This window comes from Ovis aries, chromosome 10 (assembly GCF_016772045.2).
Source record: "Ovis aries strain OAR_USU_Benz2616 breed Rambouillet chromosome 10, ARS-UI_Ramb_v3.0, whole genome shotgun sequence".
Classification (NCBI taxonomy): domain Eukaryota; kingdom Metazoa; phylum Chordata; class Mammalia; order Artiodactyla; family Bovidae; genus Ovis; species Ovis aries.
Genome location: NC_056063.1, coordinates 29,944,840 through 29,960,673, shown reverse-complemented (window position 1 = coordinate 29,960,673; position 15,834 = coordinate 29,944,840). Strand labels below are relative to the sequence as shown.

At 42.4% G+C, this 15,834-nt stretch overlaps 1 protein-coding gene across 2 annotated transcripts in view; it reads left to right on the top strand.

The window, feature by feature from the left end:
- The window catches only part of B3GLCT (beta 3-glucosyltransferase), a 112,390-nt gene that overhangs the window by 86,059 nt on the left and 10,497 nt on the right, over window positions 1–15,834 (top strand). For both annotated transcript variants that reach the window (XM_027973624.2, XM_042254819.1), the window contains exons 11-14: window positions 2,862–2,975; window positions 5,566–5,665; window positions 9,522–9,641; window positions 15,346–15,490. In XM_027973624.2, coding sequence (XP_027829425.1) covers window positions 2,862–2,975; window positions 5,566–5,665; window positions 9,522–9,641; window positions 15,346–15,490 — 479 coding nt within the window. The remainder of the gene's footprint in view (window positions 1–2,861; window positions 2,976–5,565; window positions 5,666–9,521; window positions 9,642–15,345; window positions 15,491–15,834) is intronic.

Below are 15,834 nucleotides of genomic sequence, written 5' to 3'. Positions count from 1 at the left end.
CTGGGCAGATGGCTTTTTTTTTTAATAGGACAGTTCTTTTTACTTTATCCTAATTTTAAATTATCTGTGGCAAAGATTTTTGAAAGAGACATTCACTATTGTTTTATTATGTGGGAGGAAGTATGCTTCTCTGTATTGAAAATGAAATAGTAGATCACGTTAACTATATTGAAATACTTTGTCCAAGTTTAATATCTTTAGGAATAGAGTGTCTTAATATATGAAATATAAATAATATAAAGAATTCAGTTATTCAGTATTCAAACAGTGATGATAAAATAGACCAAAATTTCTAAAGTTTTAAGCAGTTTTGCATCAACTCTGGTTTAAAACAGTCTTCGTCTGCTCTTGTAGGAGACGTCACCTTGACTTCAGTTCTTTGCACAGGCATTACCGTGATGAGGACTGGATAGCTGATAACATTGTTCACTGTTGGATGCTTTCGGGGTTTGAGACTCAGAACACGTTGCTGTGTTGAAATGGTCGGTCCATTTAAAAATGATTGGTTATGGTGGTATTGGTTTCCCAGGTGGTGCTAGTGGTAAAGACCTTGCCTGCCAGTGTGGGAGATTTAAGAGAGACAGATCTTCCCTGGGTTGAGAAGATCCCCTGGAGGAGGAAATGGCAACCCACTCCAGTATGCTTGCCTGGAGAAGTCCATGGATGGAGGACCCTGATGGGGTCCACACGACTGAAGCAACTTAGCATGGTCTTGTACAAAGGCTGAATCACTGACAGATAAAACTCCTTCCTTTAAACCAGTTCCAGAAGGAGGCCTCTGCCTTTTGGAATCCCCGGAGCACCCAGTCTTCAGTCAGCTGTTCACTGAGCACTTACTGTGTCTCGGGTTGTGTGGGGCGCTGGGCTCTGAGGAATTCTTACCTCTGGTAACATTTCCGTTTCACCTGTTTCAAACCAAACCAGGAAACAAGTAGGTTAGGTGTGCTGTTGTTCAGTCGCTCAGTCGTGTCTGGTTCTTTGTGGCTGTATGGACTGTAGCCCGCCTGGCTCCTCTGTCCAGGGATTGTCCAGGCAGGAATACTAGAGTGGGTAGACGTTCCCTTCTCCAGAGGATCTTCCTGACCCAGGGATTGAACCCTGCTCTCCTGCACTGCAGGCAGATTCTTTACCATTGAGCCACCAGGGCAGCTGGTCTTGTCTGGATAAGTCCTGCTTATTATATGTGCAAAGCCAAGGGCCACCACAGGGCCAAGCGTGGGTTTTCTTGTGCTGGAATTTGGACAGAATAAGAATTTTTCCTTATTTCTTTTATTCTCCCTTAGCAACCTTCTCTATTATTATTATTATTTCAAAATTATTTATTTTTAATTGGAGGATAATTTACAGTGTTGTGTTGGTTTCTGACATACATCGGCATGAACCAGCCATGTCCCCTCCATCCTGAGCCTCCCTCCCACCTCCCACCTCATCCCACCCCTCCAGGTTGTCACAGAGCACCAGGTTGGGCTCCGTGTGTCATACAGCAACTTCCCATTCACTATCTGTTTTACATATGGTAATGTATATGTTTCAGCACTACCCTTTCAATTCTTTCCACCCTCTCCTGCCCCCAACCTTATCATTAACGGATATTTGTCCATTCTGGCTTGGAGAAATGTTTATATCTGCCTTTTTTTTATGATTGCAGAAAATTGTATTTTAATATATAAACTAATATTTAGTGGCTTAAAATAGGTAATTTGGAGGTTACCATAGCAAATGTCCAGAATTCGTAAGTCTTTTCTCTTTTAAGAGCTGGTGAATAGTGGACTGTGGAATGACGTGCTTTTGTATTTTCTGTATATGGGCTATCTGAGTTTGTCTCCCAGTTTGCTGACTAGCATAGCTAGACACTTAACTTTGACATTGCATGGGTAGTTTTTGCATATCATCTATTTTTATTTAGGTTGGGGGAAAAAATATAAATGATTTAATAAAGGTTCAAAATATTGACCTGAAGATGTGGTTCCTCAGAGTTGAGATTCTTAAATCACCAGTATAAAATCTAGTTTTTTATGTTGATGATCTTTTCTATTAAAACAACAGTGGAATCCCTTTAAAATTGAGATGCACAGGTAGTAACTTTAAAAAAAATTATAGAAGAAAGCAATTACTGAGATAGTTGGTCAAGTGAATTAGTATCAAATCGTGGTCAAGCTGATTTTCGGGTGTGGAGTCACAGCTACCTTTGAGCATCTCACCCTAAAATACAGAAAATCAGCCAAGTTTTCTGCTGTTTGTGTTTATTAAAATAATTTATCTGTTCATGATACTGTTTTAGAATCTGCAGTGGTTTTCAATTTTATGTCTTCTACACTTTCCAAAAGTGTAACACAATACTATCAGCTATCACATGTAGTGATTTTTAAAAAATTCCTTTATAGGATCGGGTGGTCCTGTTGGCATCTTTGGGTGGAGACGTGTACTTTGAAAAGGTTCCCCCCTCCACTGTGAGGGAGGCAAGTATATATCTCAGTTAGAACCGCAAGAACTGCACACAATATTCCAGCCCTGAGAAGTAACTGTATCCCCACACCCCTAAAAATCATCTAAAACTCCAGTTGTGAATTTCAAATAAAGCAGTCTGGGGAAAGAGAAAAATTGGTTAAAATTAACTTCTACACAGCAGTCTAATCCGACTAGACAGTGTATCTCTCTGTGGAAGCAGTGTGTTTATCACCAGCAGTGAGGAGGGCCTGTGCTGTTGACGTTTCTCAGGGTAGGAAGGGAGCTCTAACTTGGAACACCTGGAGAAGAACAGGTGCTGGTTCCCTTCCTTTCTGGGAGGTCATCCCGTCACGCTGGGGTTCCAGCTTCTTGGGTGACTGTGTCAGTGATGGTCCCCTCTCTCGTTTTTTCAGTCCCCATCGTGAAGCAGACTTGGGCAGGGCAGGCAGGTCACCTCGAATACTACAGTGATTACGCAGACAGCTCCATTCCGACGGTGGATCTGGGGATTCCTAACACAGACAGAGGTGAGTCCTCAGTCCCGACCGATCCTCTTACTCAGAGTGTCCATCCTGTAAATATAGTAGCTTAGGATAAAAACGAAGTGTTTTATAAATACTGTAATTTTTCCCTCGTGTAAGTTTCTTTCCTTCCTCCTCGCATCTTTATCCATGGATGTGGACCGATTCTTGCAGTTTAAGCACTGCTCTTAGTATTAGCAAAGGTTCTAAGTTTTCAGTTGGTCGTATGTAGGTGGTTGACGTACATGACACTTATGCACATGGCAGTCACGGTGGAGTTTAATGACAGGTTTTTTGTGCCTTCATAATTCACTATGGCCGTAATGGGGTGCCTGCGTCTTAGTCACTCACTCATGGCCGACTCTTTGCTACCCCATGGACTGTAGCCCTCCAGGCTCCTCTGTCCCTGGCGTTCTCCAGGCAAGATTACTGGAGTGGGTTGCCATTCCCTTCTCTAGGGGATCTTCCTGACTCAGGGGTCAAACCTAGGTTTCCTGCATTGCAGACGATTCTTCACCATCTGAGCCACCAGGGAAGCCCCCCTTCCAGAGTTAACTTTCCATATTCCCATGCAAAGTGTCTCTTCATTTAATTTTAGCCATTTATTCAGCCAGTATTATCATCCGACTGTGGTGTGCTGGCCCCTGTTAGACACTGAGGGAAACAGGAATGAAGCTGATGGTGTCCATCTTCCAGAAGCTTATGGTCTGTTACGGTCCAGGATGCATTTCGTTTGTGCTTCTGAGTAGCACTTAACCACATTCTACATGGGACATATGTAATATAAGCTCATATATGTATATATAATATATAAGTCAATTGTTGAAGTACACCTGCTTTTCTCTTCCGATTGCAGGCTTTCTAGTTCAAAACAATTTTATTTCAAAAAATTGGAAGTATAAATTTGGCCACCTCACCTTCAGATGCTCTTTATTTATCTTAATCTTTATCCATTGTTCCTGCCACATTTTTCTTTAGTTTTCTGGTTCCCCCCAAACCTTTTTATGAAAAAAAGAGTAGTAAGTTGATGATCTTGTTCTATAGAGTAATTTATCTTGATTATTTTATGATACTGTCACTCATAATGTCTTGATTGATAAAGTACAGAGTAGAATCAGACACTCCATCCTATAGTTTTGATTATTCTGACAAGATTAGTATATATGTCACTAAGTCTGTCTGTTGCTGTCTGTTTTGGAAAAATGATTTCAAATTGAATTTTCTTTTTTTGTTTATCTTGCTTTTTAGACTCTAAATTGACTCTAATACTCACATATTGATGCATTCTTGATTTGTTTTATTTTCAGTCTGACCTTATTATTGCTTATATTTATATTCTACCTTATCCAAAAGGAATTTTGAGATGGCTTTCAAAATATATACCATAATGTACTAAAATGTATTATGGTAACCATACTATAATGGTTAAAAATACATAAAGTGATCAAGAATAAGAAAAGTAAAGGTTAATTGAGTGCTTTCTTCTCTACTGTGTCACTTAATACTTTCTTGAATTGAGGGGTTTATTCTTATTTATTGACTTGCTTTCTCTTCCCAAGCATTTAATGCTGTCCTGGCCTCAGCATTTTCCATTAAAGGTTTGCTATCTGTTGGCCTCTAAGGGACTGTGCCTCTGATAGCACTGTATCTTTAGTGTACATCCTAGAACTGGCCACCATGTCTGACATATTAGAAACGCAATAGCAAATATTTACAAAATAAATAATTGACAGGATAATATTGTATCTTGTACCATTGTTTCCCTAAGGTTGTGATGCCTGAGGTTCTAATATTTCTTTCAGAATAAGGAAGTCTAAGGAAAGAAGCAAGGCTCCTGTAATTTCTGCAAGATTTAACAAATTTCTTATGTGTCTGGAGTGAACTACAGCGTTTCCTGTACCTGACTTTGTGTAATTCCCCTCACCTCTCTAGGTCTTCAGTCCCTCATGTGTGAAATGAATGACTGATTTCATGATTTTTATCGTTCCCCCTGGTTCACTAAGTCCATGGAAATTAGAAAAGGCTGCTTTTCAAAATTTCAAATTCTTAAGTGCATCAATTCAGTTCAGTTCAGTCGCTCAGTCGTGTCCGGCTCTTTGCGACCCCATGAATCGCAGCACGCCAGGCCTCCCTGTCCATCACCAACTCCCGGAGTTCATGCAGACTCACATCCATTGAGTCGGTGGTGCCATCCAGCCATCTCATCCTCTGTCGTCCCCTTTTCCTCCTGCCCCCAATCCCTCCCAGCATCAGGGTCTTTTCCAGTGAGTTAGCTCTTCGCATGAGGTGGCCAAAGTACTGGAGTTTCAGCTTCAGCATCATTCCCTCCAAAGAAATCCCAGGGCTGATCTCCTTCAGAATGGACTGGTTGGATCTCCTTGCAGTCCAAGGGACTCTCAAGAGTCTTCTCCAACACCACAGTTCAAAAGCATCAATTCTTCAGCACTCAGCTTTCTTCACGGTCCAACTCTCACATCCATACATGACCACAGGAAAAACCATAGCCTTGACTTAAGTGCATACCAGTGTTTAAACTTTGACTCACAATGTTTTAAGGAAAGTAATGCATTGTAAGTTTTCTTCTCACCTTTCCTAGGGCATTGTGGAAAGACATTTGCCATTTTGGAAAGATTTCTAAATCACAGCCACGACAAAATACCGTGGTTGGTCATTGTGGATGATGACACCTTAATAAGGTAAGGGGTCCTCTTGTCCTCAGGTGGCTTTAAATTCTACATGTATTCATAGTCAGAGACTAGGATGGGTACTTCTGCTGCTGGCCAGCATGTAGAAACAGGGACTAGATTTTACCCTCACATCTGAAACACGCCCTCCCAAAGGACACAGTTGCTAAATGAGTTATTTTTAAAACATGGACAGTAGACAATACAGTATAATATGTATAATAATTCAAACCTAAATAATTCAAAACTAAAATAATTTTAATGTTGAAGTCAAACATCAGTCATAGCACTAAATGTGAGTGGGTTTAACTCACCTAGTAAAAGAATAAACTTTTCAAAGTGCTTCATAAAACACCCCAAATCTATGCTTTATACGAGAGACACATAAACATAGTCACTCAAAAAGTCTAATGATAAAGGGATGGGTAAGGTTTGCCAAGCCAGTGGGAGCAATAAAAATAAAAAATTCAATTCCCAACTCAAGCTAGGAAAAGAATCACAAAGTCAACCCAGATAAACAAGGAAGAAAATAATAATAAAGATACATGCAGAAATAATGAGATAGAGGTCAAAAAAGCAGAGGATCAAACTAAAGAGCCAAAATTTTGGTTCCTTAAAAAAAAAATTAACAAATTGTATCAAGTGATTTCCAGTAGATACCACTACATGGAAAAAGCCAAGTGCATAAGAATGTATTTTGTTTGCTTTCCTGTGTGTAAGAAAGAAGGGGAAATAAAACATACCCACGTGGTCTTAGCTGTTCAGAAACAAAGTGGGCAGATAAACTGGAAATTCATGAAGTACCTCCCACAGAGGGGTGGGTGGGAGCGTGGGGTAGATGGAGTCAGGGTATGTGGGCCCCTTTTCTATCTCTTTGTTTAGTTTTGACTTTGGGAAGTGTGCTCATATTTTACCTATTGAAAAAATAAAATGAATCTATAAGGACAGGGGAAAAATCAATAAGGATGAGGAGAAAGCTGAAACAAACCAACTGTATTTCAGATGAAAACATAATCACACTGAAGAGAAAATATAAAGCAAATACTGCTGAAGATGGGTTTTAGAGACATACCTGCAGGGGTGGAGGAGTGGGGATGCCAAACAACTCCTGAGATTTCAGTCGGTCTGGTTTTTGTCATGAAGCCACTCTGAAGGCACGTTAAGTAGGTTGTAGGACTGAGTAGATGGCTAAGTGTTAATAGTGTTGGTTGGGAGCCACGGTTCTCACTGTGGAAGGACATGGGATGGGCCAGGTCAAGCTGATAGGCTTGGAAGACTGGAAGTAGAGAAATCTCCAAGAATTCATAATTTCTATTAGACTCATTTTTTTTACTCATGTATGTATCTGTGTGCACACATATCTTTCTAGTTCTTTACACCAAAGAAGACCAGATGCAAAGATCTCCAGTAGCACTGAGCAACTAATGAACAGAAGTAGTACTGCAACTTTCCTACTAAAAGGAAACAGGCCTTCTCAGAGAAATAGCTGATTTTAAGGTTGGGGCAAGGAAGATATAGGAAGACATTTTAACTTTTTTTCCTTATGCCAGAGAGTTAGGAAGTGCTTAGGAAAAAAGAAAGAAAAATGCATGTTAAGAGGACACAGGAGCAAGCTTGAAGAGGTTCCCATTGGTGGAATCTGGGACAAGAGCATCAGTGTCATTGAGGATGATAATGGATTATGAACAATGACAATTCGGAAGCAGTGAATTCGTGCTTGTAATAAAAAAGTAATGAGGCAGATCCAGCTCAATAACAAAATACCAAATAATAAAATAATTTATGTTAAACAATAGACATTTATTTCTCATTTTGGAGGCTGGGAAGTCCAAGATCCCAGCGAGGGGGGTTTCTAAGGCTCTTCTCTTGGTTTGAGGGTGGCCGCTGGTCTGGTGTGCTCGCGGGACCTCTTCTTTGTCTGCCATGGAGAGTGTTCGCTGGTGTCTCCTCTCATGTGGCCACAGGTTCTGTCGCACCCAAGTCCTACCCTGGTGACTTCACTGAATCTCCTTCTAGGCCCTGATAGCTTATGGGTAACCATGTCAGATTTCGTGATCTCCGAAGATGATTTAACTTCGGGATCAGGGACCAGGCTTGATCACTCAAGAGCTTTCGTGCAGCAGAGTTTTATTAAAGTATAGATGGGGACAGAGAAAGCTTCTGACATAGATATCAGAAAGGGGATGGAGAGCGCCGCCACCGCCCCCCCCCATAGCCTAAGCAAGGGAGTTAAATACTTTTAAAATTAGTTATTACTATAAATCGAAAGAATGTCTCAAGGTTGTAAACATCTTACTAGACCCACTCCCTTAATTTACATTTTAAGGTAACAGGATTAGCCAGAAGGTTTTAGAAAGGAGAGCCTGTCCTCAAGCAGGATACACTGTTGTTATATGGTCCTTAGTACAGAGTTTAAACTGAGTTGTTTGTTGTGTAATCATCAGTTCTGGGCTTAAAGGAAACATTTTATGTGACTGAGACTAAGGAATATAGAGGAAAGAAAAAAGATGTTTGTCCTTTGCTCCTCCTTGAGAATTCCAGAGCCCTCCGCTTCAAGAGCCCCAGACCCCTTTCTCCTCCTTGGGGACTCCAGACTTATCAACCTGCCTAGGAATTGACTCTCTCAGCCCCATCTCCAAATAAAGTCACGTCGGGGGTTAAGGCTTCAGCATATGAATATTGTGCATGGGACACAGTTCAGTCCACAGCGGGCAGGTTCCAGCTAGCAGGGAGCGAGGAGTTCTGACTGGTTGATGGAGCTGGAAAAGTCATCTCTCAGAGTAGAGACTGATTCAGGCAAGAAACTGATGGATGCCAAACTAGGGATAAGTTTTGATGAGGACCAGGATACTTGCTAGGGTTAAAGTGTCTGCCGGAGACTCTGAGAAACAGCAAAGGCCAAATAGCAAGTGTCCAGGCGAGACCCCAGGCAGCACCGTGTGATCAAAACAGACAATTCCAGTGGAGGACAGGCAGACGCCACAGGCCAGACGGCATGCCTTCTTTATCCCTGCAGCCCCTGAGAATGCAAAACCTTGCCTTTGTTACATTGGAACATCAGACAAACCCAAGATGAGGACCAGTCTGTTAAAAGTGGGGTGGGCATTTACTTTTAAAAAATACCAGTGTCATGAAAGATTAAAAAAACCGAGGAACCGTTAAAGGAGATGAAACTGAGAACAAAGTGAATGATAAATGCATTTTTCTGAGCAGCTCATGGATATTCCCACAGCCCTGTGGAAGCTGTCACTGTTGACACACAACAAGGAGGCATAGGGGCTGGAGGTATAAACAGACAGATACAAAAAGCCACGGGTTAGGGAAGCCTCCCTAGAGGAGGCCGTAAGTACAACGCAGTGGTGTGCCACAATCCGAAGGCCCCCTGGAAAGCTTTGCTGCCCAAATTCCCTTCCCACCTTGCCTTCACCTGCCTGCCAAGGACTCATCTGTACTTCACAGGTTCCTTTTTGAGCCAGCAAATATTGTAACAGATACCAGGGAGGTCTGAAAAGGTACACTGATGAGGTCATTCAGTGGGGAGCAGGCCACTGGCCACCCTCATTCCTCGCCCGGCCACCCTGCCCATCCACACAAGGCGGCCACTGCTGGTCGGGGCTTGTGAAAACTGGGGAGGAGACCCTTGTTTCTCAGTTTCTCTCCTGTTTCCAGTGATGTACAGTGTACATCAAGTTTTTTTCGTTTTTCTTTTTAAAAAATCTTTCTTCTGTAAGTCTCCTGAATTTCATCCCTGTGACTGAGAGAGAGTATTGCAGAGTATAACCAGTGGGGTGTAAGAGCTGTAAAATACGTATTCTGCAGACACAGTTGAATTAAGGAACTGTTGCTTCTGTTCCCTTGGGAATCTTAGCATCTCCAGACTCCGGCACCTGCTGAGCTGCTACGACGCCCGTGAACCTGTGTTTCTGGGAGAGCGTTACGGCTACGGGCTGGGCACCGGTGGCTACAGCTACGTTACGGGAGGAGGAGGGTAACTATAAGCTTGGCTTTCTGGAAATTGCACTTCTGTTTCCGGGATGCAGGGGTGGGTCTGTGCCATAGGCTCTAGGCTGATACCTAAGTGCTCTGTAAATGTGGGGAGCTGTTACTATGATAGGAACGTGAACATTAAAAAGAACCCGCAGTGAAGAACATTTTATTCCTTGAAGAAATTTTATATATATATATATATGTATGTATATATATAAATATATAGATTGTGTGTGTATGTATGTGTATATATATATATATATATCAATGTCAGGGAAGTTGGTGGAAATGTGCCTGTAGTAGTGATTGCTTCTAGGCAGCCAGTTAGTTTTGATCATCTGTTTGAATGAAAAAAAAAATTGGGGGTATAGATTTTCATTTCAGAAAATAATTCATTAGACTTCTTAATTATCCAGTGCTTATTGATTGTATTTGGGGAAAGAGTAGTTACCGAAGTTTAGATTTAAACAATTATGTGATATTTGTGTGAGATTTATGGGTTTTATATATAGTTAAGAATCAGTGCTTTTAAGTAAGCTCCTGCCTAATCTCTTATGGGGAGAGATTTTGATGTGATTCGTGTAGGTGAATCAGTCAAGCAGTTAGTTCTGTTGTTTCTATAGTATTTGCTGCTAGGTGTTTAGGGAAAATCTTCTTATCACTGTAGTGATTTACACGTATTCAGCAGGTTTTGTTGAGTATCCACTATGTGGTGGGCAACATTCACTGCATTGTAGATTTCTGAACCCTCGGACTTTTTTGCAGTCCCCTAGGTTAGAACCGGGCCTACGACTACAGGGTGGTCTTCCAGGGGTTCCTGTTTTGGTCTGGTCTGGTCAGTGGTGACTGCAGCATGGTTGTGGAGGTGGCCTTTCCTAGTGATAACCAGGCCTGGGCAAGTACTGATCTTTTGTTGATCTACCTGAGGCCATTAGCAGTAGGAAGTAGGGGTCCACAGGGGCCTCGGAGAAGACACTAGAAGATGATCGCTCAGATTTCACCAGACTCACACTGACCTGGATCGGGCCTCACTTTTAACCACCTCTCGTTGGCCTAACCCCCAGCCCCCACGTGCTCAAGACCTGGCCTTGGGGCTACGTCTCTAACCTGTCTTTCCTCCTGCCTTCCCACCCCTAGACCCTCTCGCCTGGGCAAGGCTCTTCCCTGGAAGCTGGCTCATCTAGGCTTCCACTCACTCATCTCTTCAGCAGTTCCTTAGGTTAGTGTGATTTGTATCTTATTTGGGTTTTTCTTTGCGGGACCAAGGGAGTGGAAGTCTTTCGCGCCCTTGTACAGCCCCTCGTTTCCATTGGGATAAAGTCCAGTTTCCTCACTGGGGCTCACCAGGCCTGCCTCTGTCTTGGCAGATGCTGTTCTGTTGTCTTAGCCACGCTTATCTGCACCCTCATTCTGAGAGAATTTGTGCTGAACCTCTTTCAGTTCCTTGGAGGCACTGTCTTTTAACCCTTCCCTCACATACGGCGTCTGCTGGGCTCTGCATAGCACAGTTCCCCACCCCGCCCCCGGCCGCCTTCCGCCTCTCTCAGCTGGCTAATCCTTCTGCTTCTTGTGGACAATGTATCACTCTCAAGCCCTAAGCTAGTCTGGCTCCTGAATCTGGGTTAGATAGCTTCCTCATATACACGAAGCACATTATACCGACCATTATCATTTAATTGCCTATTTACTTTCCTGTTTTCCACCCAAATGATGAATTATTTGAAGGCGGCACCTGCATCTCATTTCTCATTCCATCCTCACTTCCTGTCGTGGAGACTCAGTTTTCAGGGTCCAGGGGACAAATGAATAAGCAGATGCATCAACACTGGTACTGATCTGATCTTTATATGACTAACATGGACCAGTGTAATGTTCTGTTCATAGCAGCACTTCACAAAGATCCAGAAACATTCTTCATGAGATTGTCTCATTTCTGCCTTTGATAAAAGCTGCAGGCATAATAGTTTCTCTGATGTTACAAGAGACTTTTCTGATGATCTAGCTTAAGAACCAACATGCTTATTTTCTAAACAGCAAGTCGGAATCAATCAATGGCTTTTAAAAACCAGTTAATGGATCACAGCCAACATTTAAAAATAATGAAATATAGAACAGAACAGAATAAAATAGATATATTATGTAGCAAATGTTATGTGTATTTTTCAGTTTTACACACATGTACAAAACATAAATGGTTACATATGGACTGTGTTTCTTGTTTCCTCACTGTGGTTTAGGGTCAAGTCAGTTTTTGAAAACCATTGCTATAAATCACCCTCTTAAGCCCCAGTTATCAGGGATAACCCAGGAGTGTGGACTCCAGTGATGTATGTGTGGAAAATGAGACCTTTGCACTATTAGAATCCAGTTGTCTGTTTTCCACTTTGTTGCTTACTCCTGGAAAGTTTGGGTAATTAGAGATAATTAGTTCCATAACTGTTTTCTTAAAAAGTGCTTACATATGTTTGGTATGAAGCTGTGCTCAGGATGTTATTGGTGGTCTGGCTCCTCCTTGGAAGAGGCCTTGGCACTGCTGCCCAGAGAGGCCACCATGACCTGTTCATCTGAGCCCAGCACAGGTCTGGCCTGTTTCTGACGCACTTCTGCAGGTGTCTTGATTTGCAGGTATGCCCTTGGGCAAGTCCCTGACTCCTATTTTAGTTTTCCTTATTTTTAAACTATTTTTAAAATTACTATATTGTATATTAAAGGAAGTCATATTATTAGTCTTATAGCCTTTCAACATCTTTTTTATAATTAACATTTTTTACTTTTATTTTTTTAACTGATGATTTACACAGTGTTGTGCTCATTTCTGCTGTATAGCAAAGTGACTCAGTTATATAGACATTCTTCTCAAATATTCTTTTCCACTATGGTTTATCCCAGGAGATTGGATATGGTTCCTGTGCTCTTCAGCAGGACCTTGTAGTTTATCCATTCTAAATGCAATAGCTTGCATCTATAAGGAGAAGGAAATGGCAGCCCACTCCAGTATTCTTGCTTGGAGAATTCCATGGACAGTGGAGCCTGGTGGGCTGCAGTCCGTGGGGTCGCAAAGAGTCGGACATGAGTGAGTGACTAACACCTACATCTATAACTCTAAGCTCCCACTCCATCCCTCTTTCTCCCCCTTGGTAACCGCAAGTCTCTTTCCTGTGAGTCTGTTTCTGTTTTGTAGACAGATTCACTTGTACCGTATTTTAGATTCCACATAACAAGCGCTATCGCATGGTCGTCTTTCTTTCTGACAACTTCACTTAATGTGATAATCTCTAGTGGCATCCATGTTGCTGCAAGTGGCATTATTTCATTTTGTTTTTAATGACTGAGTAGTACTGCATTGTGTGTGTGTGTGTGTGTGTGTGTGTGTGTGTGTGTGAGACATCGTTTTTATCCATTCATCTGTTAGACATTTTAGTTTCCATGTCTTGGCTGCTGTGAATAGTGCTGTGAATACAGGGGTGCCTGTCTCTTTTGAATTACAGTTTTGTCTGAGTGGGATTGTTGGATCATATGGTAATTCTAGTTTTAGTTTTCTGAAGAACCTCTATCCTATTTTCCATAGTGACCACATCAACTTACACTTACCTACAGGGTAAGAGAGTTCCCTGTTCTCCATACCCTCTCCAGCATTTGTTATTTGTAGACTTTTTAATGATGGCCATTTTGACCAGTGTGAGGTGGTGCCTCATTGTAGTTTTAGATTCTCATTTCTGTAATAATTAGCGATGTTGAACATCTTTTCCTGTGCCTATTGGCTATCTGTATGTCTTCTTTGGAGAAATGTCTATTAAGGTCTTCTGCTCAGTGTTTGGGTTGTTTTTCTGTTGAGCTGTATGAGCTATTTGTATATTTTGGAGATTAAGCCCTTGTTGCATCATTTGCAACTATTTTCACCCATTCCGTAGGTTGTTTTTCTTTTATGACTTCCTTTGCCGTACAAAAGCTTGTAAGTTTGATTAGGTCCCATTTGTTTATTTTATTTCTGTTGTCTTGGGAGGCTGACCTAAGAAAAATCATTGTACCATTTATGTTGGAGAAGGTTTTACCTATGCTGTTTTCTAATTTTATGGTATCATGTCTTACATTTAAGTCTTTAAGCCATTTTGAGAGTCACTGATGAATGCTCGATTTTTAAGAGAGGCAGTTCATGGTGAGTTTTCAAACTTGGAGTTCCCTTTTGTATAATTCATAGTACCATTTTTCTTCTTGTACAGCCGTATTTCCTTGGATCACCTTAAATAAAGAGCTGCTTTTTCTTCTTGTCGTATTCCATCCAGTCTTGTGACATCTCAGCAAAGGCAGGGAGTCTTCCATGTTGCTGCTTCACCAGCTGTGGTCACTGGTGCTGGTTCCACAGTTCTGAACTGAGCCCTGCTGAGCGGGAACGTATGTGTTTGCATCAGGGACTGTGCTCAAGGGCTCCATCCTCTTTCCCTCCTTCAGGAAGAGCTTTGCAAAAGTGGCTTGTTCTCACTTGTTGGATCATCAGGTCTTTATTGAGGACTTACTGTGAGACCCTCTATTTGATGATGGGAATATATGGATACATAGATAGTTTTGCCGTCAGTAAAGTCTTTGCTTAATGGGAATGAACTTGTGAATCATCTTAGTCCTATCAGCTCTTGGGTTATTCATGATACGAAAACATCTAGTACTATTCTAGGACCAGAAGGGAAACTAGAAACTGATCTGTATTTAAAAAGAAGAGAATTTATTGCAGAAACTTGGTACAAGAGTATTGGAAAGGGCCAGAGGACTGAGAGGGAGCTGGTGGCTTTACCCAGAGCTCAGTAACTCCAGGAAGTGCTGCTGTTCCTGAGGCTGGAGGAGCAGAAGGTTCTGGATTCGGAAGTCCGTTGGTACAGGTTGCTGCGGCCACCGCTGCTGTAAGACTAGCAACGCAGCACCCGGGGCGGACCCGGGACTGGCTCGCACTGCTGCTTGGGAACCGTCCCTATAGCTCTACCACCCTGTGCCAGCGCTCCTGGAGCCCTTGGCGCCCGCACCCCCAACACCTGCTGTATAGAGACCAGCTGAGACAGGAGCAGACGGCCTCCTCCGGGGATGTGCCCCTTGTTGTCAGGATGAAGCCGGGATGTAGCTGACCAGGGAGTCTGGAGGGCATTGCAAAGTTTCCAGCTTCCTGCAGCACTAGGGAGAGCGCAGAAAGGCGGGAACAGTGTGAGTCCCACTAGGAGGTGCCTGGCATGTCAGGTCAGGCAGCGTGTCAGCACCAGTGGAGGCAAATCTGTCTCTTTCTCCTACCACCCTTCTCAAAATCACCTTAAGGAGGCTTCTGTGAGCAGGAATCACGTGGACCACGTGTGTTTTTCTGTTAGACTTGATCTCATTGTCAGTTATCACCTGTATGACTTAGGTACCTTGGTGTATCTGGGTCCATCTACCTGCTGGGGGAATGTTGGCAGATTTTGTTACTGATCTCATTAAGCATGTGTGAACTTACGAACTCTTCAAATTTTCCAGTGACATACTAGAAAAAGAATACTGCCTATTTATTTGTGTATAAGATACATATGACAAAATACAATTGCTTATTAAATATCTTAAAAGTGATTTTTATGAAACACTACTGATGTTGACATCTTTATGAGAAACGTGGCTCTCAACTCTCTTTCCTCGTTTAGATTACCAGCCGCAAGGACCTAACTGCCTTCTCTGTCTGCTCTGGCTTCCCCCAGAATGGTTTTCAGCAGAGAGGCCATCAGGAGACTTCTCGCCAGCAAGTGTCGCTGCTACAGCAACGATGCTCCAGATGACATGGTCCTAGGGATGTGCTTCAGTGGGTTAGGCATCCCCGTGACACACAGCCCTCTCTTCCATCAGGTGAGAAAAAGGGTTTTATTCCCACCTCAGAGCGGGAGATGGGGATTTTCTTCTCACTTGAAGACCCTACTTTTTTCTCCTCACGTATTCTTCTGGAAACAGTGTTAAGAACTGTGTAGACAGGCTCCAGGCGGGGACATCTTTAACTAGACCTGTTTGTCCAGAGGGTTGATGCTGTACCTGTACAGCATGAAGACGGAACGCAGAAACATATGCAAAATGAAATGGTATTTGACCTGCATCCTTGCATGTGGGACCAGGTAAAAGCTGTTCCTTCCCCCTACCCCCTTTTGTGTTAAAAAAAAATTGATGGCATTTAGAAACTATCAGATGCTATTTAGAAA